This window comes from Cyrtonyx montezumae, unplaced genomic scaffold (genome assembly GCF_038088225.1).
Source record: "Cyrtonyx montezumae isolate F1298 unplaced genomic scaffold, pur_monq_1.0 scaffold_4, whole genome shotgun sequence".
Classification (NCBI taxonomy): Eukaryota; Metazoa; Chordata; class Aves; order Galliformes; family Odontophoridae; genus Cyrtonyx; species Cyrtonyx montezumae.
In genome coordinates, this window is record NW_027072045.1 from 24,137,853 (window position 1) to 24,164,504 (window position 26,652).

General features: G+C 36.7%; 1 protein-coding gene across 2 annotated transcripts in view; it reads left to right on the forward strand.

Moving 5' to 3' along the window:
* BICC1 (BicC family RNA binding protein 1) overlaps positions 1–26,652 on the forward strand; it is a 93,803-nt gene that overhangs the window by 53,811 nt on the left and 13,340 nt on the right. For both annotated transcript variants that reach the window (XM_065746780.1, XM_065746781.1), the window contains exons 4-14: positions 13,917–13,996; positions 15,213–15,371; positions 16,384–16,437; positions 17,346–17,540; positions 18,397–18,648; positions 21,342–21,473; positions 22,551–22,737; positions 23,727–23,885; positions 24,264–24,460; positions 24,752–24,893; positions 26,004–26,160. In XM_065746780.1, coding sequence (XP_065602852.1) covers positions 13,917–13,996; positions 15,213–15,371; positions 16,384–16,437; positions 17,346–17,540; positions 18,397–18,648; positions 21,342–21,473; positions 22,551–22,737; positions 23,727–23,885; positions 24,264–24,460; positions 24,752–24,893; positions 26,004–26,160 — 1,714 coding nt within the window. The remainder of the gene's footprint in view (positions 1–13,916; positions 13,997–15,212; positions 15,372–16,383; positions 16,438–17,345; positions 17,541–18,396; positions 18,649–21,341; positions 21,474–22,550; positions 22,738–23,726; positions 23,886–24,263; positions 24,461–24,751; positions 24,894–26,003; positions 26,161–26,652) is intronic.

A 26,652-nucleotide genomic window follows, 5' to 3' on the forward strand; every position in this document is an offset into this window, starting at 1 on the left:
TAAAATTTCAAATGAATTTGAGAAGTTCTGGATGCACATTTCATGTGTTATATTAATATCAAAATTTATGAAAAATTAGAATTTTTGCGAGCCTTATTTAAAGATGCTAATTAAAATACATCACTTGTTCACTGACCAAAGTCTAATGTGTAATAATGATGTGAGGTTAAAAACAAGGTGCAAATTCATGTGTTTTGATTTGAAACAAAATTGACTTGAGTCCAGTAGGATAGGACTCCAAACAGCTCTCAAGAGCATAGAGAAAATAGAATACACAGCAGAAATCAAGTTTAAAAGCTTGTCAGATTTTGAAATAATACTACTAGTGAAAAATCATATGCTAACTTTACTGAGGAGTCAGAACTATATTTTTTATGCTCTCAAGAAATATTACCTAATGCATGCATTTTTTTGAAGAAATCCTATACTTAGGCTGTCATTCCAGTCCCATGCTACTGTCTTTCTGTAGCTGTTATTCAATGAGCAATCCTCCCCACAGGGAGCTGGGGCCTCCCATGTTGTTCCGAGTTCACTGCTGGCTCCAGGAAGAGCAGGTCTGCCATATTACTCCAAAGTGATGCAGCACCTATAGGCTGTCTAGTAGTGAATTGTATCATATGTTCTTTGTAGATCTTGCTGTATTGTAAATAAGACTGATATATTTTTGTTCAAATTGGTTTCCTTGCAAACATTCTTCATAGTGTGGATTCTAAATATAGCCCAAGGCTGTGTTGAGGACCAACTGCAAACACACAAAACCATCATTGAGGGAAAAGATCTCTTTAATGACTTCCTCTGGAAACTCTAATTTGAATCATATGATCTTTCTGGAGTTAGCAGTAGGAGGAAATGTCTGAAAAACAGCTATAGCATGGAATGGCTTTCTGAACTCTAGGCTTTTGATCTGAACAAACTTAACTTTGTGTAAACTGTGCAAGTAGTTTTATGTCTTGGTTATTGGGCAAGACTAATATTACCTGTAAAGTAAGTCAGATCCAAAGAGCAAAATCCAGGGCAAAAATACTGTTCTTGGGATACATGTTATTTCCCCTAGAAGGTGAGCAGTTAAGAAATAATATATATTTTTTTGAGTGGGAGGGAATGTTTGTCTTGAGCTCTGGTAGCCTGTAGGTTTAGCTGTGTGGCTGCAGCTGATGAACTGGTGTTGTTTTTGAGAGCAGCTGACAACGTTTGCTCCCTACATTTACTCACGTGGCAGGGAAAGGCAAATGGTATCTTGTTAATGGAAGGAAAGCTGAGGGAAAGGACCAAGTTGGTGATGAAGTGAAGTGAGAAGGGAGAAATACTGAAAGGAAATGAGAGGATGGTAGGGAGAAGATAGTTGTTAAGCTGTATGTATGGTTCAGCAAAAGGGTTGTGGGAAGCAAGAGGATGGAGTGGAAGTTTCAAAGAGATGAAGCTTTTAAAATGGAGAATGGAAGTGGGATAAAAGAACAGGAGAACAGATGGTTGGTGGAAAGAGGAAGGCATTGGGGAAAAGAAAATGGTGACAAGGAATATTTCAAGTAGAGAGGAGGGTTACTGCAGTGTTCATGCTCTGTGGCGTGGGACTTGGGATATACATCCTCATCTTGGAAGTGGAGATCAGGCAAAATTCTAAAGATTATGCTGGGAGAGTATCATAGGGAAAACCTGGTAAATACCATTATGTTGATTCAGGCTTTGATCGCTACTTTAAATTGGCGACTTAATACCTATCGTGCTATTATCCTTAGATCTGATATTTTAATGCAACTTCCATAAAGATTTAGCCATTCTTGGTTTATTCCATTCTTGGTTATTTAAACTTTTGACAGGTGCCATGTCTTAAATCAAAGCGTACATATGTTTTAAAATACAGAGAATGTAAAACATTAGCTTCTTATCTGGAAGTCAAGGATATTGGCACTTCCTGCTAAAGATCAAAGAAGAATTAGAATGTGTGCAAGTAAAATAAGACAACAAAAAAAGATTAAATTTGAGTGCAACTAGCATCTAGTTTATTATATTTGTGTCCAGTGCAATGTCAGATAATGTAAAATGCTTGGTTTTGTAACACTGGAAGAGAATAAAACCTGATAAAATGAGCTGAGACAATACTGGGCTTTGTGAAAATACGAGCTATTTTGTGGAACTTGCTTGAAGTGTTGTGATGCCAAACTGCTCCCATCAAGAATTCTGGCAATAAATTAGTAAAATTATAGCAAATTTTACATGTGCAAAGTATGTCTGTGTGTCTATTGCTCTTCCTCCTTTTCTACTACAGCAGTATGGAATGAAATGTAGGAGTGCTGTTAGTGTTAGCTTTTCTACCCATGGGTACTGCCTCTGACTTGCAGAATTATTCATGTGGATTGGCATGTGTGTAAATTTCTTTGAAGTGACAAAATTGTATTTAAATAAGTTTTTAAAATATATACACATTCTAGAAGAAAGAAGGAAAAAAAATCAGTCATCAGTGTTTGGGTTCAGTATTTATTGTTATTTTTTCTGCTTCCGGGAGACTGGGTGGCTGCCCACCCTTGAAGTGAATGCTGTTGTAGCACTCCCACTGCATTTTCTGTTGACTTTCTGGAGCTGGTCAGTGTTTCTCATTGATTACTAATGGGTGGGTGGATAATACGGGGTAATAAGTATTTTTGGGATAATGGATAATAAGTATTTTTAGAAGTATGCAAATGGCATTTCAAAGTAGAAATGCGACTTTTATTCAGAACAGTGAAGAAATGATACAAGATTATAGTAATCTCAGTAATAGTAATTCAACTTAGGCTGCTTTGAGAAGAAAGGTGGGGAACGCTATGTTGAAGAGAAGGGTTTGTCTGTTACTGCACACCATGGCTTAAACAGACTCCACAGTGCGATGCTGTATCCCAGAATAAAGCCAATTGGGACACATTTTCATTGCTTGTAAAAAGTAGTATAAAATAATCCTTACCTTTATTTACAAGGGAGACATCAAAAATACTGTCATGCGCAGTTAGCAGTGCTGATCTTCAGGATTTGGGCTACTTGGAGAAGTTTCTGGGAAAACCAGAGGAGATGCTTTCAAAACAAAGTAGGAAAAGTTTTTCTTAGTTTTGTATATTAAAATAGTAATAGTTTATGTAATAGTTTAGTAAAAAGGTGATGGTTATCGGTGTCTTAGTACAAGAAATGCTTCTGTTGAGAAGAGATTTCTTACATATTACAGAGGACAAGGATAGATAACATTGCAGGACTGTTTGTGGTGGTTTGGTTGGTGGGTTTTTTCTTTTGCATAATTTTTGCTTCTTCCTCTTGCAATTTTAGTAAAACTTGTACCACAGTCAGCTGAAAATGAGTGCCTTGTAACTTGTGTTTGAGTATCTACATTTAGCTTCCTAAATTTGTATCTGAATGCGGTATCCTCTGTTGCTCTCTTCTCATCTGCTGGCAGGGGGAAGGAGTGAGCACAGAGCTGGGGTGAGTGTAGGTGCTGGAGGGGGTGTTACTCCCAGGGGTGGACTCTTCACAACACTTTGTCACTTCTCAGTTTCCATTCTTTCTCATTTCATGCCCCCATCAACGTAGGGCTGTGTTGTCTCAGTGTCACAGCTAGTGTGCTGCCATCAACACTTCCTAGATGTTTATAACTGAGCAGTGAATCTGCTGTGCCAGCTGTTTTTGCTAGTGGGTGACAGGGTACCCAGATGTGTTCGGTTTTGAAGCAAGAGCACTGCATGCAGCAGGGAAGGCGAGGCTGCAGAGGACTGAGTGAATCAGCTAGATCTTCTGGGAGGTGCAGGATTTCTTTGTGTTCCTCACTGAGGAGTTTCATTCTGAAAACATTTCAAATCTCTACTTCCTGCTGCTGCAATGGGCTTTTTTCCCTTTTTTTCCCTGACCTTCTTCAATTGATACTGGCTTATTAACCTTAACGGTACAGCTTTTTTTTTGTAAATGGGGAGGCTGTAAGATACCTAGGCAGTGAGGTACATAAGGACAAAGCTGCTGATTAAAATACTGACATAACCTTGTGCTCAGCCTTGACCTTCAGGGATTGCAGCCTAGCCATGATAGCATGCCGGTGTTGGTCATGCTTTTGAGTTTCTCTTGAGCAGCCTCTTTGATTAAGTCTTGTGTTTGCAGGCAGCATTTGGAGTGACTCCTGTGCCTGGTCATAGCAGAAACAAAAATAATTTTGGCTGTTTTTTGTTAGATTAAAATAAGTTGAAAGGAGCTCTTGAATACGGAATTTATTGGTTGAATTATCAATGTTGATTTTTTGCATTTCTTGACTGTACTTGAAAGCTAAGATTTTGACTTGTCTGTGCTGAACAGAAAACTTGTCTTCTCTGACAAATATTTAGACAGCTGAACTGTGGGGACAATTCTCAGCTGTCTTAATGTGGTTTGTACACAGCTGTTGCTCTGCCTTTTCCTACCTTAAAGTGATTGAACAGATTGGTTGCTAGGAGGGGGCTTTATTTTTTTCTTGCTATAGACAATTAGTGGAAAATTAGTGCTGGAAGTTTCTCTACTTGAAATGGTTAATGTAGAACTCAAAACAGAAAAGTCTTCTTGTCCTTGTTTCTCAGCATCTCAAAGGGAACACAGCAGCCACCACTACTCTCTTCCAGGAGTCTGCTCTCTACCTGAAGACCCATATTTTCTGTACCACACTACTTTCTTTTCAATGTGTGCCAAGAATGGCAGTATTTGTGTTTTGCCATCTGAAAGACGCATGCAGGCACACTGTTTCCTGAGTAGTTGCTTTCATCAGAATGAGGAAAAAAAGCTGAAAAGATGGAGTTGTTCTGCTGTTTTGTCTTTAGTGTTTGGCTTGTGAGCAAACTGAAGGAAAGGATCTTTGTGGTCTGCGTGTTTGCTCCCTGTGATGTTTCCTAATTAACCAGCAGGCTACCTGTTGGACAATAATTTAACTAGGGATCATCTTCACAAGGCTTTTTAAAGGGGTAAATATTTTCCTGGATGTTTTGCTACAGCTATCAATACTTAATTGATTTAAACATTTAAAGCAAGTCTCTTGCTGACAGTGTTTATTGTTTGGAATGCCAGATTAATTTAAAAATGTACTGCAGGCTCTGTGTTATGAGCTGCATCTGCTTTTTGTTAAGTTTCTCCATAAATGAGAAATTGTCAGTGCAAACTGCTTCTCATATTTTGAAGAAAAATCACCTAACTTTTTGATTGTGTAGTTTAAAAATTAAAGAGCAGTTGTGTTTATATTGTTAGTTCATTCCTTTAGTTTCTGGAGGAGCTGACCCAGGCATGGATGTCTCCTCCCTGTTTCGCAATAAATAAGTGAGGTGACTGTCCTGGGCCATGCAAAACTTGGCCACAGAAGTTGCTTCTCTTTGGTTGGAGGCATTTGACATGCACAAATTCACAGCATCCCCCATGCCAACAACTGGCAGGACAGGGTTCATTTACTGCGGTTATTTATATGAGCCTTCAGCTCATTACCTTTTCAGAAGGCAGGCAGGCCAACTAATTCTCCCTGCTTTGTGTGCAGCACAGGTGAGAACTGAGAAACCTTTAAAAGCAAGTTGTATTCACTGGAGACATCTTTTTTTGTGGTGAAATTGTTGAGTCTTCTGTGCTCAGTGCTTATGCTGTATCTAGTGGTGCTCCTGCGCCAAACTAGGAAGTCATGAATTAGTATTAGTGCAGATAAACGTACAGTACTTTTTGGTCACATCTGTGAGTGATGTGAGGGAGCACTTGAAGTAGTGAGTGGAGTAGCAGGTGGGAATGGTAGAAAGGGAAGACTAACAACTTCAAGTAAATTTATGAGAAAAATTATTTGAACTTTTGTCATTCCTGAAGAAAAGTAGGAACAAAGTTAGAAGCTTTTCTGCTTTTGATCAGGGCTTGCTGTGTGCTCTGTAAGGAGCAGCAGTTTGCTTATACTCAAGCAGATAAGGCAGAGCCAAAATACAAGTGCAGTTATGACAGGAATTATCAAGGGGCAGAAAATGGCAGGAAACTGAAACTTCAGGCCCTGGAATGTAGCAATACAAATTCATATCATTGTAATTAGATTACTTGAACATAGATTTGTTGCTATCTGTTCTGCTGAAACTGACATTAACTGATGCATTGTGCTTAGACTTCTAGGCTTTTCCTGCAGTACCTGGCAGTGTGGTCTGAGATGGACTGGTCTTCTGTGTCATCTCCATTGTTCTATTTGAACTCAGATGTGGGGCACGGGAATTCTGTTGAAATTCACATCATGTGGGTACTCAATAGGAGATTAATTATTCAGTTGTGAGTTTTTTGCAATTGGTCTCATGCTGCAGATAGATGTACAGAATTGGTGCAGAGCAAATTCATCTAAACTATTTCCACGTAGCTTTTGCTATTTAAGTAAAATGTCAAGAAGACTGTTCAAATGTTATTGTGTTACACTTGGCACTGTTCTCTTAAGAAAATTAAACAAAACTGCCTTTGCATTGTTTGTTAGAAATATAAATGATAGAAAGTTCTTAAAGCTTCATAATCTAGAAAGGGGACATTTTTTCCTTTCTACTCTGTGGAACTACCATACTTGAAGCAGAAGTCAGTATTTGTAATTGTAACCCAAAATGGCACCCTTAATTATTTTTATTTTCAGTCATCAAGTGCCTAATGCAGTGTCAATAAAATAAATAAATAATAATAATTTATTGTTATTGGATTTGGATGAAGGACAATTTGCAAAGAAGGTTGTGCCTGAGGCATACATTTAGGAAAGTGAGCCTGATGCTGGTTTTTCCCTTTTATTTAGCAAAGAACAGCCACTGTGAACTTTTTTGGGGCAGTATGTGTGTATGATTGAAAATTATCTGCAGGCTTATGCATCCAAGCTGTTTTGAATTTGACTGCGTGTCCAGTGAGGACCCAATGGTGTTAGTTATCAAAGGAATTTGTCATCTATTATAATTCTTATAATGCTATTTTCTTTCCCAAGCACTGTGGTTCTGCATTTGAGCTTTGAGGTACAATGACGATAGACAATTAATGAACTCTTAATTCATTTCTTCCATACTCAAAAAATAACAGACTTCGTGTTGTGCCAAGCACTGCCTTGCTTGAGGTGGCTTCTTAGGAGTGAGGCTGAAGAACGGCTATCCAGGGAGCAGCATTATTGATGATATGTGCCTTCTAGTGTCTGAATGCATTTACCAAATGTCTCTGATATTAAGAAAAAGTAACTATAATCTAAGCTAATAGTAGGAGAAGTGCTCCGATGAAAACTGTATCTGAAATGCTGAAATGGAACTCTTCATGTGACTACAATTAATTCATTCTCATTTCTTCTTTTCAGGTTTTCTTCTTCTTCACCTTGGCCTTCCCCTTCTCCCTTCAAATTCGATCACTTTTCTGTTTAATTTGCCATGCCTTCTGTTACCTCTCCCTTGTCTTGCCTCCTTGCTTTAAGAGAAGTCTTTTCCTCTGTCACTGGATCTGAAATCCAGTCATCACTTTTTTTACTTCAAAAAAAAAAATTCTACAGGTAAACTATTTTTAAGCTTATCTGATATTTCTGGCTGATTGTCATTAAAGTTTAGAAGGCCTGGAGTTAAATTCCTGGTGTTCTGTAATGACATCTTCAAGGCTGTGAGAGGATCTGAATGCAGGATTCAACTTTGATTTGATGTATGCGTGTACCTGGTTTTATTTCTTTTCATCTGAGGTTACAGCAAACAGCTTTTAAATGAAGTAGTCATTAACATTTTTAAGGTTGTCTTTTAAGCTACTCTGTATAATACATGAAATCTGAACAAGATTTCATTTCTCATTTTTTACCAGATGTTGCACAGTGTTTTTTCAGTTTTGTTTTTGTGGGGGAAGGTTCTGTGAGTGTTGGTTTATCCAGTCCTTGCTTCAAAAATCTATAGTCATGTGGACCCATCCGTGTATGTGTGTTGGTGTTTGTATGTGTACTTTTTTAAATGCTGAAGAGGAATAAGGAGGTGATGATAGGCTTCCACATCATACATTGCTGCAGTGCACGACTGAAAGGTAATGCTCTTACATCTGATGCTCCTCAGGTGGCTAAATAACAGTAATCAAAATGTAAAACGAGTCAAGGGTTGCATGAGAACTGCTTTTCCTTGAAGCTGTGGCAGTAGCTTTCCACCTTCCTTGTCATTCTGAGTAGAACAGTAATTCTTCTAAAGAAGGTTTAGAGTTAAATTGCTAGTGAGAGGAAAGGTTAAGAGTCTCTATATAAGTCTGTACATCTATATATATATATAGACTTCTCATAGATAGTTATCTATATATATATATATAAGCAAGAGCCTCTCAAGTACATGTATACATATGTATGCAATGATTCTTGCATTTCACTAGAGCATTTCATAGTCATCTGTTCATCCACAAACAAATAGATCCTCCAGAATGCCCAGAGCCTTAGGATATGTCTACTCTGAGGACACAGTTAATTGTTTGCAGCCCATGTTGAGTTTTGTGGTGCTTTGGCTGGGCTTTTGACGATCTCTACTTAGCCAGCTGAAATGTTTTTCTGATATGACAATGCTGCAGTCTAATTTAAACTATGTGAGGAAAATAAAAAAATAAACAAAAAGAAACCCAATCCCATGGCATTCAGTGATATCTCTGAGGGTGCAAGGGAAGGCTGCACTAGGAAATGACCCATTGTGTTCTGCTTCAAAACAAGTAGCTGCTTTCGTCTGTAATTTAGATACCAGGGAGATGAGTAAATGCACTGAGGTGTTCTGGAGAGAAGGGTGAGAATTATTCTAAACTGATGAGCCAACAGCAAGAAGTGCCCGAATGACAGATTTCTTTTCTCACTCCATTGAGTTAATTTGCATATGCCCTTAATTACACGCATTTGCTGCGTGCCTTTTGCCTTAATGCTTTTTCTCCGTGGAACTAGATTGAGCTTGTTTCAAGTTTGTATTAGGCACTGACATCAAACCTCAAACTGTCTCAATTGGTCTGAATATATCTGTTCTAAGAACTGTGTACGCAGTATTTCTTATATTTAAAAACTTTTTTTAATTTTCTCTTTTCTGCATTAATACTAATTCTTACTTGACTTATTCTGATTCAGTGTCTTATGGGCATGTTTCATCATGTTGCTGGAGTGTGAATAATGTTCTTTCTGTTGAGAACATGCATGTGTTATTGACTTTTTTGTATAGTTTGAGTTTTTACTAATGCTTTTTCAGCTAATCGTTTCATAACTTGTCCTTAAAGATGCTACATCTTTTGTCTTTTTTGAGTAGCTCAAATTCAGTTATACACATGGGCTATCCAGATTCTAATCAGCTTCTTACTGTGAATGACTGTCATCTGTCCTTGTGTTGCCCAGTTGTCTAGCTAATTTTAGCGTAGTGGTGTTGCTGTAATCTAAGTCGAGTCTTTTCGTCGTGTAAACAAGCTAGATGCGTAACTGTGGTCTGAAAAGCTTGCCCATTGAACGCAATCTCTGATTTACAGTGGATGCCTGCGAGCTAAATGTCTAATTATTTGAGATATTTCTTGCCTGGCAGAAGTTAGTGTGGATTCATTTGCAGTGGCACAAATGTGGTTTTGCTTGGAGGAATTCTATTTTGTTTACAGAAATGCTGCGCACAATAGTAGCAAAAAAAAAAGCTGGAAGCTTGCTGGTAGAGCTGTGGACAAAGACAGAGGAGGTGGAAACACTGCCAGAGTGTGGAGTGAGGAATTTGAGGAGAGGAGCAATAAAAGGCCACTTCAAGGCAGGAGTCTGGCAAAATGAGGACTGTTGAGAAAAACATCCAGCATTTTCTGTTGTGCAACTTCAGCTTTCTATTTTATATCAGCATTCCTCTGTACTCAAAGGAAACCAAACTGTTAAAGTAAGTTGTGTCTTTTCCATTCTTAGGAAAGATACTCCACCTCAAAATAGCTTACAAGATAAATGGCAGTACCATGAAGTTTTTCCACTTTTTGCAAGATGTTAGAAGTTTGTCACAATTTTTTCCAGCTCCGATGGTGTACAGCCATATGGGCTTTCAGCATGTGGATTTACCTGAAGCCTTTATGTTTTGTGGCAAAAAGTTCGTAAAGATTCAGTGCCTCATTTCTCCTTTCATAATAAGCATCTGTTCTTTGCAGTAATTACACATTTAAAATATAATTCTAGTCAAGGGAACTGGTAAGTATGGAATTGGCTGTCTTCAGAAACCTCCAAGGAGAGAAAAAATAAAGGTGCAGGAGAAGTGCTTTAGTAAAAATAAGTACAAACCCAATGTTCTTTAGGATAAAGTAATTCATGCTGTCTTAATGATCTGACCCAGCTGTCATCTGGAGGAGAATGGCCTTGCTGTGTCCCAGTCTCCCAGAGCCAGTTCTGCTGGAAGCTTACTCAGGAAATGGGCTTTTTCAGGTTAAGACCATGTGCAGGTGCTGTGAGGGGTGGGATTAGTTTAGATAGTGACAGGAGGGTGTCCTGGCAGTGTTATGGATGCGTTACCCCTGCCAGACCTTAATGCCTGACAAGTATCGTCTCTCTCAAAACAGCATTAATCATCTTACTTGGGGCTTTGTCTGTTGAGAATGCGTTGCTGTGCTCATAGCATATAAAACTTAATAAAAAAAAATACTGTGCAACTCTAAGTGCCATGGAATAAACAGTTGCACCCTGGGAAATAAGCAGCACGGGAAAGTTCTATTCAGCCTTATCTAACTTAAGTGCTGCAGCCACTGGGTATCATTTGCCTCAGTTGATTACTAACCAAGTCTTAAGTTTCCTGTTCAGTGATTAAAAATCCTCAAAACAATTCTTGGTTAGTATTTGGTGTCAGATTTTTGCAGGAAATAGTCTGGATTAACCAAAAAGCTGAGATGGTGGGTGAGTGCTGATTGCTTTAGCAGATGCTGATTCTTTTAGTAGCAGATTGTTTCTGCTGGCATACAGTCATTTAAGGACAAATGCAGCCTGGTCTGCAGGAGGCTGACAGGAAGCTTGGGGGAGACACTTGCATCTTGGTTAGCCTCTGGTAAGCCTGTTATAGTGTCTGATAACTGAAATAGGAAGACCTTTACTTTGATAATGTACTGTTTAGCCATGAAAAAAAAAGACTGACTTCTTACTTTCCCTTATTTGACATGTGGGTAGGACTTAGGATTTGGCTCTATACATATGTGTGTGTGTGTGTGTGTGTGTGTGTATAGTGATAGAGTGGCTTGATTGTATAAATGTACCTTTCCTGGAAGAAATTATTGTTCTTTAGTATCAGCACAGGAAGAAAAATATATTAGAACCACTGAGTATAAGTGAAAAACATGACAAACCAGGTACAGATTTGGGAGGCTGAATCAGATGAATTGTTAGAGTAGAAAATTTTCCACTTGTTATTCAATTGCTTTTCTGAATTTTTAATCAAATTCCTGAAATGGTGACATGGTTTTACACATTGCTTTGGCCCTGCATGAGTATCTGCTGGCTCATCTGACAGACATACATCCTTCCAGTGCACTCTCAGGTCCTACAAAGCCCATTCGAAGAATTTAATGTCTGTTGGTTGAACATAAACTTTTGCTTGCTTTTGTTTTTGGTGTCTTTGTGGGTTTTGTGTGTTTTTTTTAATGCAAGATTTTGTCTGATATGTCATATCTAAACTGGGTTTCCTTGAAGTAGCAAGAAAGCCTCAAGGAAGAATTCTGGTAACTTAAAAACAGGTTGCTACATATCCGTTACCAACCACTGTGCCATTGAAAAGGAGTCAAATGAGGAGAGAGTACTGAAGACCAATTTTGAAAGATTTCATAGTGTATTCCAGATTAGTCACTGATAACACTGGGCTTTTTGTTTCTAAAAGTGAGGAATTGAGCATTTTTTTTCCTCTAAAAGCAAGGAAAGGTGAAGTTCAGTAGTATAGAATTACTTCTTTCTGAAGCTGTAAGTATCAACAAAAAAAAGGGTACAAGTGAGATGGAAGGAGAAAATACATGTCCTGAAATATATCTTCACCTCTGAGTGAACAAACGTCACGGAGTAGCAGTACTTCTCATCGGTACTAAGAGCTATAGGATGCCAGCTCTGATTCTAGATATTTTTCTTACTTGTGACCAAATACGTTAATATTGAAATGCAATGTTTACAAATATGTGAAAATTAACCCTGAATTATTCTTCCTTCTGGTTTTGTTTTTTTCCTGGTTGTTTCTAATGAGTATTTGGAGCATACATCATGTGCTAGAATCTGCTTCTGGCAATTTCAGCCTACAACATCCACTTCAAATATCACTCGCAGCTTAAATGCATTAAACCACATGACTTACTGTCAACTTAAAACAGAAAAGAAAAAATGCACTTAAGCAGAGTAAAAAAAAAAAAAAAAAGTATTGTGAAAAGGCTGAAGCAGCATATTTTCAGAGCCTCTTTTTGGTTCTATGCACATACCATGTTCTAGTATCTGCCACATTTCCATTTAATTAAAAAGAAGCATATTTTTCTCAGAACTCAAAATGCCACATTTTTCTTGACTTTATGAAACTTGGCAGTGAATCCTCTGTTCCTTCAGCATTTGTGTTCCCAGCTGAATGCATTCGAACTTCTCAGTGGTAAAACACTATTTTTTATGTATATTACTGGAAAAAGAGTATCCAAGCATGACTTCCACATGTTCACTTTTCAACTGAATAGAACAGGTTGACAATTTTTAGTATTATTTGGCATTTGTGTGCTGCTGAAATATCTTAGTTATTGAGATGATGACAAAGGAAGATGTGTTGTTACACACTATTTTCTCCCACCACTGAAAACACATTTTGATTTGTGAACGAAGATGTTTATACCAGTTTAGCATAATGAATTAGACAAATTTAGCCTTAATTAGCTGGAGATGATGTGTAGGGGTTTTTGAAGAGAACAGTTCAACCCACGCCTGCAGTAAAAGCATTTTTTTTTTTTTAATGCAAGTTATTTTCCAGTATTAAGGAAAGAGAAATGTGCCTGGCATCACCTGCAGGATCAAATCTGCCTTTCTGAGACCATAACATTTGGGTGGTGGTGTTTGCCTAATATTTTGAGTCATTTTACATTGTGGTACCTTATGGTACTTTATGCTTCTGGACACCAGATGGTGCTGCTAAACCATCTGAAGTGTGATTTTCACACTTCAGTGTGCATGCCTCTTGAGTTAAATGATAGTAGACCTTTTGCTTAGCAGAACAAATTCGACTTCTTAAGGACAATGGTCTGAAAATTATAATACAAATTCATTAATGTTGTAGAACCAAAAGTTAACAACTCACTGGGCAAAAGCTTCAATCAGCTGATGTTAGTTTTGGGTGTCTAGTTTAATAGTGAATGAATGAATGTATTGAACACTATACATTTGGTTTATTATTTAATAGTGCTGTTTAAATTTGATTTGATAAATTCAACTAGAAAGTTGCTTCTGGTGGTGGTGGAGGCACCTTTGTATTGCTAGTTTATTGCCAGCAGAGGATGTTAGCAGATATCAAATAATGAAGTGATGCTGAGGGTTGGGTGGTATCATCAGTTCCCCCTCAAATGTGTTCTGTGTAAAAAGCTTGACTGAGTTTGGTTAAGAGTTTTCTGTTTTGCCCTCTGTGTTTTTTTTTTTTTAAGATGTGGTTTCTTAGCTATGTAACTATCATGGGTGTTATTTTTAATACTGAGAAATCACAGCTGGCATGTGTCTTCTATTTATTTTGAGTAGGTTACAGTGTTTAATAAACTCATCTGGAAATCCTGAAGTCCACACTGAATGTATTGAATAATATGTTTGATTTTTAGCTGAATCCATCCCAAAAGTCGGTGGTACAGTTGATCAGAGAAAAGACCTTTGAAGGAGAAGTAGAAAAACCTTTGAAGCTTTGGAAATACTTTGTTTTCAGACTGTTATCATTTAATCAGTGACAGAAGTTTGAAAGATGTTTTTTGGTTTTTTTTTCTCTTAAAAGTATGTCTTTATTTTTTAGATCCCCATATTAAAGTTTCTGGAAAAAAGGAAAATGTTAAAGAAGCTAAAGAGAAAATCATGTCAGTCCTGGACACAAAAGTAAGAAAAAAGTTACTTTGAGATCTTAATCCTCTAATTCTATTGTGAAATGTATCTTTTTAAACACACTTATTTAAAAAGACAGTATAGATGCTCTGGGGAAAAAAAAGTTCTTCTAGATGTACATATATGGTATGTACAAAAAAAATAACACGCAACAGGAAAAGGCCTAAAGCACTTATGTATCTGAACTCTCTAGAAATATTCCTAGCCATATGACCATGCCTAGTTTCTTCATTGTTTTTGTTTTTTTTCTTTGAGGAACTAAAATACTACTTCATTGCAAACAGTAGATTGTGGCAGCTTCAGTAAATGTCAGATTGTGTGCAGATCTTCATTGTAACCATGTATTGATGTCTTTGGCATTTGGGAAATAAAGTATCTGTAGTTTTAAATAGTTTTAAACATTGAATTTAACAGTTTTAAATATTGAATATTCTGTTCTTCCTGTTTCATGATTATTTGACTTGTGAAAGCATATGACTATTTATCCACAGGTGTTGTACCAAAAAGGCATAATTTTATTATTGTACTGAAGATTCAAAAGCGGAGCTAGTAGATACGCTAGTTCATACCCTCAAACATTATCTGTGCCTGTTTGAAGTTGAGAATGTATGGAGCTTCTGCTTAATTGTATGCCAACTTCTGATTCCCATAAACAGCCAGCCAGAAGGAGCTCCCCAGTTTTATGTGGTGGCTTTTCTTTCTGTACCGCAGACATTATTGGTAGGAGTTAAGTAATAAGAAAAGTTGTAGATAGGGTTTGTGCGTTTTGAAAAATGACATACCAGAAAAGTTTGGTGTGGTTACTGAAGGGGAAAGAAGACTTAGGTCCTTTGGATGTTGGGTATGCTGAAGCTGCCATCATATGATCCTTTCAGAGCAGGCAGATGCATTACTACCATTGAAATGCCACAGGTCTAGAAGGAAAGAATGGACTGTAGAAATCAGTTTGTATAAAATCTGGAGAATGTTGTAAAAACTTTAGATATTTTTTGAAGATCTCACTTTATTTGCATGTTATTTCTGTTAGTTAATCTATTAATGATTTAGCATCTGAATGTGATCCATATCAAAGCATCTTACTTGGGTAGAAACCTAAGCCACTATAAAAATGCTTTAAAAAACAACTTTCAATATCATTCTTGTAGTTCCAGTACTATGAAGTACTCAGGTTCTGCTCTTAACGTATCTACTCTGGGTTCTTCATTTCCAGAGCAATCGGGTAACCTTGAAGATGGATGTTTCACATACAGAACATTCTCATGTGATTGGTAAAGGTGGCAATAATATTAAAAAGGTAATGGAGGAAACAGGATGCCATATCCATTTTCCAGACTCAAATAGGAATAATCAAGCAGAAAAAAGCAACCAAGTAAGTATATTTTATCTAATTTGTTGTAGTTCATGATAATATCATAAAACCGTAGAATGGCTTGGGTTGGAAGAGATCTTAAAGCCCATCCAGTTTCACCTTCCCTGTAGAGGTGAGGGCACCTTCCACTAGATTTGGTTGCCCCAAGTCCCTTCCAGCCTGGCAATGATTGTACGTGTGGAGCATCCATAGCCTCTCTGGGCAAATGCTTATATCAATATGAAACAGTTCTAAACTTTTCCAATTAATTTTTTTATTCAAGCGAAGTGGAATTCACTTTCAGAGAATTAGATATTTGTTATTTACACTGTAGAAAGTACAGGAGTTCCTTAAAAAAGGAAGTTTTATAAACAGAACAGTTTGTGATGCTTCATTATTCACTTTAGTTTTTTAAGCTAAAATTACTTGGAACGTACAGAAGTTAGCCACTTAGAGCAAAACCTTTTTTCAATCTCCTCATTGAATCATAGTTAATTTATCATTAATTCTTACCCATTGTGTTTTTTAAAATTAGAGTTTGCATAGCTAGCAAATGCAAATGTTCTTTTATAAAAGTTTAACTTAACTTCAGTAGAATAAATCATTGCACATTTTGGACATCTCCTGTTAATGCTAACCATCAGTGAAATGCTTACCTTCTAATACTGCATCTCTTGGTGTTTAGAATCTCTCTTGAGTATCCCAGTGCCTTCTCACCAAAGCACAGTAGTTTTGAAACATTGACACGTTGAGCACAGAATGTAGTATTTCCATTATTTTATAAGCATCTGTATTGATCATTTGATAAACTTCTTCTAGTTGCTGAAGGTGTACGTAACCTAAGATGCTGCAATATTCGTATGTAGATTTTTTTTTCAGATTAAAATTTCAGCTACAGTTTAAACAACAGTTGGAATGTTACTGGATGTCACTTCAGTGTTGATTCTTAAAGAAAGCAGAGGTATTTTAATAAATCTTCAAATGCCTTACTTGAAAATGTAATGCTGTGTTTTCTATGTTCTTACTCTTCTAGGTGTCTATAGCAGGACAGCCAGCTGGAGTGGAGTCTGCAAGAGTTAGAATTCGGGTAATAGTCTATTTCAGTGTAATGCACCTCTGCACTACAATATTTTCCTTTGAGGTGTTTTCAGATGTAAGAATCTTAGGGTTGTCTGGATCTGTTGTCTGACAGCAGAAATATAGAACAAGTGGATCCATGAGTAATATGCAAAAGGGTATTATATAGATTTCACTAGAACGTGAATCACTTTCTAACTAGCTCTAAAAGGACACTGAACACAATCTGTGGTATAAGCAAGAAGTAAAGTGTCCCATACTATGTCTAAAACTGTATCTTCATTTGTACTCCAGAGTTGACCTGTAGAACCTCAGGCATCCTGTGTGTATATAATTTAAAAGGCATCTATTATCCTTATGTGTATGATTAAAATTATGGTGGAATTTAGTACCATTCTCCACTCCTAGCATTTGTCTTCCTTTTCCAGTTTTGACTTTTGTGTGCATCATAGTATAGATAACAAATCTAATGAGTTGTGATTTTTTTTCCCTATAATAATTGTAGTCATGTTTGTTATACAAACGTGCACCTTTAAATACATGAAGCTGGTATTATGTAGCTTTGTACCTGATTTAAGAGCTCTAATTACCCATGACAGAAGTTTCTCTATTTACTAATAATGATTTCTGTTAGCAGCATGGATAAATATAGGTAATTAACCTGGCTTTTTGATTGCTACACACTTGCAAAAAATTATTTTTGAATAAGCACAAAAAATGCTATCTAAAACAAAACAACAACAACAAAAAACCACACACAATTTGTTTCCTTGGAAAAGCAATGCCTTTTTAACTTAAAATGAATGTATTATATTAGCTTAATCATAACTGATTGGTACATTCTAATTCAGTAGTAAAATTGTGGTAATTTTACTGAGCATTACTTACATTTTCTTTATTTTCTGTTCAATGTTCCAGGAGCTGCTTCCATTGGTACTCATGTTTGAATTGCCTATTGCTGGAATTCTGCAACCAATCCCAGATCCTAATTCTCACACAATTCAGCATATATCTCAGACGTACAACATTTCAGTTTCCTTTAAACAACGCTCTCGAATGTATGGTGCTACAGTCATTGTCAGAGGGTCACAAAATAATACTAGTGCTGTGAAGGTAATGTCATCTTAAGGAGGTTTCTGCATAGTGTACGTATACTTGTAACTTAGGTATCTAAGTACTGTATTAGTGTTACGTCCCTTTTCTTCCTTACATGTGATGGCAAAATGACTTCTAAAATTTTAGTACTAATTCTTAAAAATCTTTAAGTGGTGTAGACGGTGTAAAAATGTAGGCAAGATAGTTTTAAGTTTAAAAGATCAGCACAACATTGAATTATAATCTTTTTTCTGTTGTTCTACTCTTTAGGTTTGCAACAATTCTGGAATGTGTCCTAATCCTACCCACATCTTAATTAAAAGCAATAGTAAAAAGTCTTTCATATTTCAGTTTTCTCAGTGCGCAGTCAAATATTTAACTTTGAAATCTGCCTTAATGGTTCATTTCTGTTGTCTTGCCAAGCTGAGACTGGGAGATCTGAATTTAACAGACAAGTAAAGGAACTACCATGAGCATATTATCTTAAAGTTAAGAAGCTTTTGTTAATGACTGGCAATGTGACAAATACTGTCATATTGATGTATCTCAAGCCCATGAGAATAACTGAGGCCAAAACTTGAAAGAAAAATCTTGCAAGTGCTTTTCTACCCAATGAAGTCAGGATCGACTTTCTTATTTCTGTACATGGCCCAGGAGTTCTGCTGAGATAAGACAGTGCTATCTTAGTGTCTTTAGTGATGACAATTAAACTCTCCATTTTGTCATAAAATTGAAGTGGTAAAGTTTGCTAGAAATCAATTGATTTTTTTGAGGAAAACAGAAGTTTATTTATGTCAAATGCCAAGTGCAATCTGATGCAACTTGGTTTTGTATGCCTCTGAGTGCTGTATCATTCTTATGTTTGGCCCTGCAGGAAGGAACAGCCATGCTTCTGGAACACCTCGCTGGGAGCCTGGCTTCTGCGATCCCTGTGAGCACGCAATTAGACATTGCAGCACAGCATCATCTCTTTATGATGGGCCGAAATGGCAGTAACATCAAACATATCATGCAGAGGACTGGTGCTCAGATCCATTTTCCTGACCCTAGTAACCCACAGAAGAAATCCACTGTCTACCTCCAGGGCACAATTGAGTCTGTCTGTCTTGCCAGACAATATCTCATGGTAAATGCTTTCAGTTAGATTTGCTTATAAAGATGTTAAATGATGGAAAATGTATCCTTTCCACATTGGTCCAATGTAAGCCAGTTGTAGAGAAGGCTTATTACATTGCAAAATGCTAGATCAGCTGAGTGCTCTAATTTTGTCAGTGTTTTGTGAGTGTTCATAGTTACTCAGAGTACATGTGATGTGTGGTAGCATGATTTGAATAAGGGCTGTGGCAATATTAATGCAGCATAAGCAATTTGTATTTATGGTAAGTGTGCTCCTGAGTAGAAGACAGACTGGGGAGCCGGGGAATGGGGGGAGGGTGGAGCAGGAAAGGGAGGAATTGTGCTGTTATTTTTCCATTTATATTAATTGAATTACTAATGAGTAGTCAAAAAGATGAGGGAAGAAAAGAAAGCAACTAACCAGATAAAGTCTTAACCCCAGTTCCTAATTTAATAAAAGCAGAGTTTTTTGGCCTCAGATACCAGCACAAGTGACAAATCTGAGTGCTTATAACTAAAGATGAATAGCTGCAATCATTCTGAGCTTTAAAGTACTTTTTTCATGATTGTTTCTTCTCTGATGTAGTCCAGTAAAATCAAACTTCTGTGTTTTGGAGTAATTGTCTGCAAGATGGAACTGTATGCTAGCCTTCTTCTCAAGGTCACATTTGTTCCTGTGTCCTTCCAGCTGCTCTGGTTCAGCCAGAATAATAGTTGATGCTGTTTCACAGTCAGGCAGTAGAAGTGTCCTGTAGAACAGGGGATATGATATAAAAAATAAAGGTCAAGTGATCTTGTTTTAGTTTTTCAGGGATCGCATAACTAGAAACATCTAGACACTTAGATCAAGAAAAGAAATGCCATAAACGTTTGCAGAGTTGACAGTATGCCTCTAATATGTACATTTGTTTGTGATGTATGTAGTGTAGCAGTGATACTTCTTCCAAAGTTGCTTAATATAGTATGTTTGAATGGAAACTTTAATATTAGCTAGTAACTAATATTGTTGATAAAGCCACCTGATGTTTAAATCGTGAATATACATAATCTCTGGTAGTCAATGCTAGTCTGTTTCTAATCATCAGCATAATGCTTGCAGAGAAATATTCAGCATGCTAATTAAGGCAATGTTTATAGTAGTGATGAAGGCCAACTGTAAAAGGAAGAGAGCAGATGTGTAGTGACTTTTAGCTAGTAGACTGAATGCGAGGGTCTAGATAAAATATTCTTGTCCTGTCTTCCTCTCGTCCCTAACCTTTTTAAAGGTTTAAACTTTTTTAAATGAACCCTAACTTTTATAGGTATTTTGATAATCACTATAAAAGATGATGTACTTTGTTATACGTATAAGACTGTGAACTGTATTGTATTATGGACAATACTGACAAGTCATTTTTGTTCATTCATGTTGTATTAAGGAACATTACTTTGCCGTATTCCTCTGTATTATCACGTAGGGGCTCTAAGCGTCTAAGAGAAAAACTTCAGTGCTTAAGTCCAACCATTTACATTTATAAGACCTGACATTTCAATTTCCAGGTTTCCATTTTTCCTTTTTGCCCTGTTAATGTTTAAGTTGCATTTTTTTGCAGCAGGTATTTGATGAAACCTCACGATATTACTTTTTGTTACTTTTTAATGAGAATGTGGCTTATTGGTTTCAGTGTTTTTTTTTTTTTTTAGAGTAACTTCATGATTGTTCTTTTTAGCAAAGTTCATGTAGTGAAGTTATATCAGCCTTTTTGAAGTAAAAAATAATTGAGAGAGCTTGCTTTAATTTAAAATTATTATGTTTGGAAAATATCTTGTAGTTAGGAGTTGAGAAGGCCTATGTAAAAATTAAATACTGAGCTAGTGTTGTGAACAATATACCAATTTGTAACTTTTGTTCCAAAGTATAAGCAGGAAACTAAGCAAGTGGTTGTATTTAGTCAAATGTGTTTTCTTACTCAATTTTTTCCTGATGTGTGATACATTTACTTTATTATGAATCCAAATTTACAGTAAGAATATGCATCTTCTACTGACCTGGTTGTTATTTATGAGCAATCTAATAATCCCTAGATACCTTGAGAAGGCTGTGGTGGGTTTTTGTTTTGTTTTTTCTTGTTGGGTTGTTTTTTAGAGTGTTTCTTTTATTGAGTATTTTTTCAGTTATTTTTAATTTGAAGCTCAGTATTTGCAAGGTTTCAGTGATGCCATTTATATTACTGGAAAATGCTGATGTAACCACTGAGTATGGGGAAAAGGAAAGTAGAAATTGGGCATTAGGCCATAGGGACTTGCAGACACAGTTTTTCAGAGGTCTTTTCCCTTTTGCCAAGCTGAGTTTAAAGTGGACTGCTTCTGACTGTGCCTTATTTGTATTTGATACGTAGTAATTGTTTCTGAATTTGCCTCTAGACACTTAATTTTGCTAGGCAGCTAACATAGGACGTATATGCACTGACTTTGATGTCAAAATACTCAACAAATCACTTCATCCTTATACCCCCCAAACGATCCTTACAACCATCCAAGAGTAAAAAGACGAGGTTGTATTCTTGTTGGAAATGAAGTGGCTTTACTTAAAACTACATCCTTATATTTTCTGAACTTAATTCATCCTTATGTATATGTGTGCAGTCTGTGTGTTTCAGTTTACTGCTAACATTAATGCGGGGAAAGTGTATGCTGCTTATAATTTTGCATCTATCTTTTCAGGGTTGCCTTCCTCTTGTGCTCATGTTTGATATGAAGGAAGAAATTGAAGTAGAACCACAATTCATAACGCAGCTAATGGAGCAGTTAGATGTCTTCATAAGCATTAAGCCGAAGCCAAAGCAACCAAGCAAGGTTAGTTAGAAGCTTGTGTGTTCATTTTAGGCATTTATGCCAGCTTTTCAGAGCTGATGAGTTGACATGTATGCCCTTCCTTCCTGACTTAATGGATCATAAACGTCTAAAATATATTTTCTGCTTGAAATATCAATTTAAACGTTGTATAATTTCTCCTTTATTTGACTTATTCATTAAATGTTTGCCAATACAGAGATTTAGTTTTATATGGAAATACTGGAGAGAAAAAAAAAGGAAAAATATTAGATCTGATTAGACTTTTTCTTGGTCTTAAAATCCTGGAATCGTAACTACCCCACATCATTGCAGTGTTCTTCAGCAATCAGATTTTTTAAAAGAAAGTCTACTGTGAGAAAGTTTAGTTGTCTGCATGAGAAGTTAAAGGGAAAAAAAGCAACACATACAACAGAATTACAAAGTTTTTCTCAGAATTGATATCTGTTGTTAAAATACTCAGGCAGATGTGTCTAGGAAGTACTCGGTTATCTATACTATTGTACACGTTGTCATAACAGACAGTGTTCTCAAAGAACTGTTAGCATCTCTGTGCGGGGATATGTAAAATCCATACGAAGAAACTGTGAGGAGAATATACAAGGTACAAATAATTATTTTTTAACAATTTTTCAGGTGTTACGTATGCTTTTTCCAGACAGCTAGGAATTTGATATAAACTTTATACAAAAAGTTTTGTCTATGTTGACATACAGAGCTCTGGTAAAAGAGTGTAAGGCCTAAATTATTGGATTGCTTCTGTAGACCTTGGGGCACTACGGATGTGATATGCTAAATACCACCAAAGTGCAGCACCAAATAACCTGTTCTTATAATAAGTAACCAATGATAACCACTGATAGCAAATACTTTCATCATTTTTCTTTGTAAAATGCATACTAAATTCCTAACCTAACCATTAAGGCCACTGAATTTAAATTAATTGATTTTTTTCTCACGCTATCTTACACTGCTATGTAACTGTGAGGGGAGATTTAAGAGTTGAGTTGCAGATGCTTATTATATAGCTGTTTTCCTCTTTATCCCTTTTGTTTTGCTTTTATCTTCCTTCATCTCCAGTCTGTGATTGTAAAAAGCGTTGAACGAAATGCCTTAAACATGTATGAGGCACGGAAATGTCTTCTGGGTCTTGAAAGCAGTGGAGTCACCATAGCATCAAATCCCTCTACTGTCTCATGCCCTGTTGGTCTGTCTTGTCCTGGTTTGGATATCTTGTCTTCAGCAGGACTAGGACTCACTGGACTTGGTATGTATTTTAATTTATTAATGTATATTGGTTTAGTTAATGGAAGCAAATGTTATTAATTTAGACCTTACTTACCAGTATGAAGCGTAGGACAGAAATATCTAAGTTTCCTATCTGATATAATTTTATAGAAGTAGTGGTTTAGTCCAGACTGGAATAAACATTTCTTTTTCAAGCTCTGCAAAGACCCTATTACCAAACATGTACGAAACTGAACAACTCTGCAAGAATTTAGTGACGCTGATCCCCAGAATTCAGCATTATCATGTAACTGCCCTGCAGCCTGCCATCCAGGAGTGCTGTGTAATTTTGTCATATGCTTTTGAAAAGACCACATGGGTTCAAGTTGTGCGATTTGACTGTTCTTTAACATGGCTTCTTCTGTATTCTTCTTGTCATGCCTGCACCTTGGGGTTGGCTTTTATCTCATCTCAGTATAATACTGAACTGACTTATGAGTGTTTATAGCTTGAGAGCTGGTTTGAGGAAATGCATTTGGAAGATGATTTGCTATCAGTATTGAAATTGCAAAAAGGAAGTAAGTAGTTCTTACTTTGGAGGTAGTGATTCAGTTTGTGAGGTTTTCAGAAAAACTGTTGTTTCAAATAGAAGTAAGGTTGTAAAGTGCAGTTGCTTTCTTATTCTGCAAGTGATGCTTCCGTGACACAAACTGACAAAAGCAATGGAGTTAATATAAAGGGTGGTAAGGCTGAAAAGCAACCACTGCAGAGTAATGTTACAGCAGTTAGTCCAGTAGATAAACATGAAGAATGATATAGTTCTCGTTTCCCAATTCACAGATTTTTGTGCTTAAATGTGCTGTTTGCACGAACTTAACATAAGGCTTAATATTAAAGTTCTATCAATGAGATATATGCTGGTTCAACTTAGGTTACTTCTTGTTTTCATTTTAGTTGCTACTTTAAAAACTTGCAAGAATGTTTTTCATCAAGTCTTAGCTAATATTGACACGTGTAATTTTTTGACAGGCCTCTTAGGTCCAACAACACTGTCTGTGAACACCTCAGCTACTCCGAATTCACTGTTGAATGCTCTTAATAGCTCAGTGAGTCCCCTGCAGAGTCCAAGTTCAGGCACCCCTAGCCCCACGTTATGGACAACATCTCTTGCTAACACGAGTGCCACAGGTTGGTAGAAATTAAATGTAGGTTAAATGATTTTGTTCACTGCTCAACTGAAAGGTATAAGAATAACAACAAAGTCTAGAATCATCCAGTTTTAGAGCCTTAATTCCCAAATTTTATGTTCACACAGATGAATAAATGTCCCAGTTTGAAGTTGTAACTTCATATACACTTACAACATGCTGTCATATACAGTGTTTTCATCTGGCTTATATAGAAGAGTTTGTTAACCCACAAAGTGATGGTTAAAGCATTACATTTTTGTTATGTGATTCTAAAGGAACCGTTGTAGTGTGTCAAAGCTACATAATGATGGGTATTTATTTGTCACATTGAGTTACGTGAGAAGCATTAACTTAGTGTTACCAAAATTTTTTGCAGGTTTCTCTGCTATTCCACACCTAATGATACCATCAACTGCTCAAGCAACTTTAACTAGTATTTTACTGTCTGGAGTACCTAATTATAGTCAGAACACTCCATCTCCGCCACCAGGCTTGACTCCTGTTGAAGTCCATGTCAATGGCATGCAATCAGAGAGTAAAAAAGGGTCAGCTGCTTTAAATGGTCATGTGAAGGTAAGTGATATGATCTCTGGAGAACTAGATCTGTTTGTAATGAACCTTGTCTAAGGAAGACTGAAAGGATAAAGTGATGTTAGTAGATTCTGAAGGTTACTACTTTTTCAAATTGAACAGGAGTGTTTTGAGAATGTTGACATGTTATACGCCTCTTCCTTCTTGAAAAATGAGATGTTCAAACATACTGTTCCTCCTGTGTTCAGAGATGAAACTTTTGCTTTCTTGTGTAGACGGGCAAACTGTGATATTTTAAGTGTAACAATCACTTTGATTTGACAATTATTTCAGACCACAAACATCAAGTACGCTGCACTCTCTGCCGCTTCTCTGGGAGAAAATGTGTTGAGTGCAAACCACAGCGATTCAGCAAGACAAACAAGCACTCATGGTGCCTCAGAACAAGTAACTGCCAAGTCAAATGGTACAGAAGGTAAGATTTTGGCACTTCATTCTTTTGTAGCATTTTTGTGCAGCCTGTGTGCTCATGAAACAAATGTACAACATATACAGATTATGATACAAATGTACAGAGCTTGTGCTTTGGTTGTGCAGATGTGATAAAGGAAAATAGGTTGGACTACCTGTGTCATACTGATGATGGAAACACCTGAAGTTAACAAACATCATTTTATTTATTCTCCAGCATGTAGGGAAGTCACCATTTTAGAGTTTTGTTTTATAGTATTAATCTCATTGCTAAAGATTCTCTGCCAGTTTAAGCAATGTTTTATTTTTGCGTTTCAGTGGAGAAGGAAAGACTTAATGCCCTTGGCATATTTATTCTTCTACAAAGTTATGTGTAGATCAAGTCTAGGTGACACTGGCAAGCAGAATTTAATTGCATGTTTTATAATAACGTTTCAATTGATTACTTCAGCTCCTGAAATGCAGCATAAGGATTTTCCCTTATTCTGTTCCCTTATTCCCTTATTCTGTTCCCTTATTCTTGGAGGGAGGGGAGGTCAATTCCACTGTGAACTGGTGTAGATTTTTGTAAAGGCCCTGCTTTCTATGTGAATACTGATCAATAAAGGAGACACTCTTAACGCTTGTGGTCATCTGAAATGCTGTCTGAATGAAAGATGCATCAACCAATCAAGGTGAAAAGTGTTTGCAAAAATACGTTCTGAAAATACTTGAACATTAAATGGGGTGCTTTTATTCCAGCAAAGGTTCTCTGAGCACATGCCAAGATCTAATAGAACTGGATAACAAATCAAATTCATTTTAAATAATCGGTTACTTCTACTTGCTTTTAAATTTGATATCAACATTACTTGCCTTTAGCTTGAATAAATAAAGAAAAATAATTAGAAGACATAATAGATTCTCTTTTGACACTGATGCATGGGTTAGTTGGCTTTTTTGGTGCATCTGAACTTAAATATCTGATTTGCCTCAAACCAAGTTGTTATTCCAGAAGACTAGGCTAGTTCTGCAAGAAAGAAAGCAGGTTTTGCTCTGTGTTCTAGTGCACTTAGTAAAGCAATGATCACCACAAGAGTTATTTTTTTGGTTGTTCTCTTTATTGACCTTCTAGGTTGCAACGATGCTTTTGTAGAAGTGGGCATGCCAAGAAGTCCGTCCCATTCAGCAAATACCAGTGATTTGAAGCAGATGATGAGCTCTTCCAAACAGTCCTGTGCAAAGAGGCAAACAGTGGAATTACTGCAAGGCACCAAAAACTCTCACTTACAGTAAGCTAAAAGGGCAAATGCAGATAAATGGAACTTTCAGCATGCAAAAAGACTTACTGTGTTTGTTTGTAGGTAGAGTAAATATTTTAGTTGTCAGATATTCCAAGAGATAATTTAAATGGCGCTTGACTTTTGGAGTAAACCGTCCAGTCTGCTTCTTGATGCAAATGTTGAATAATTTTTGTGTCCTAGGATTTTTCAGTTTGCACTTGTGACATAGGAGAGGAGAAAGGCAAAACAGATAAATACTTTTTCTATCATACAAGAAAGGGCACTTTTTTTAGTGAGATTTTCATTAGGTATTTCAAAAGGATACTTCTGTGTGTTTTGCCTTCTTATTGATTACTTCTGAGGTCATTTCCCAACTGCAAGTGTTTTTGCTTTTGTGTGTATCTGAGGCTGTTTCCTTGGTAGAAAAATTGCATTCAGGGCATAACAGCGTGTTCTCAAACACTGTTCTCAGTGTCTTCTTGTTTGTTTTGTTTTAATGAC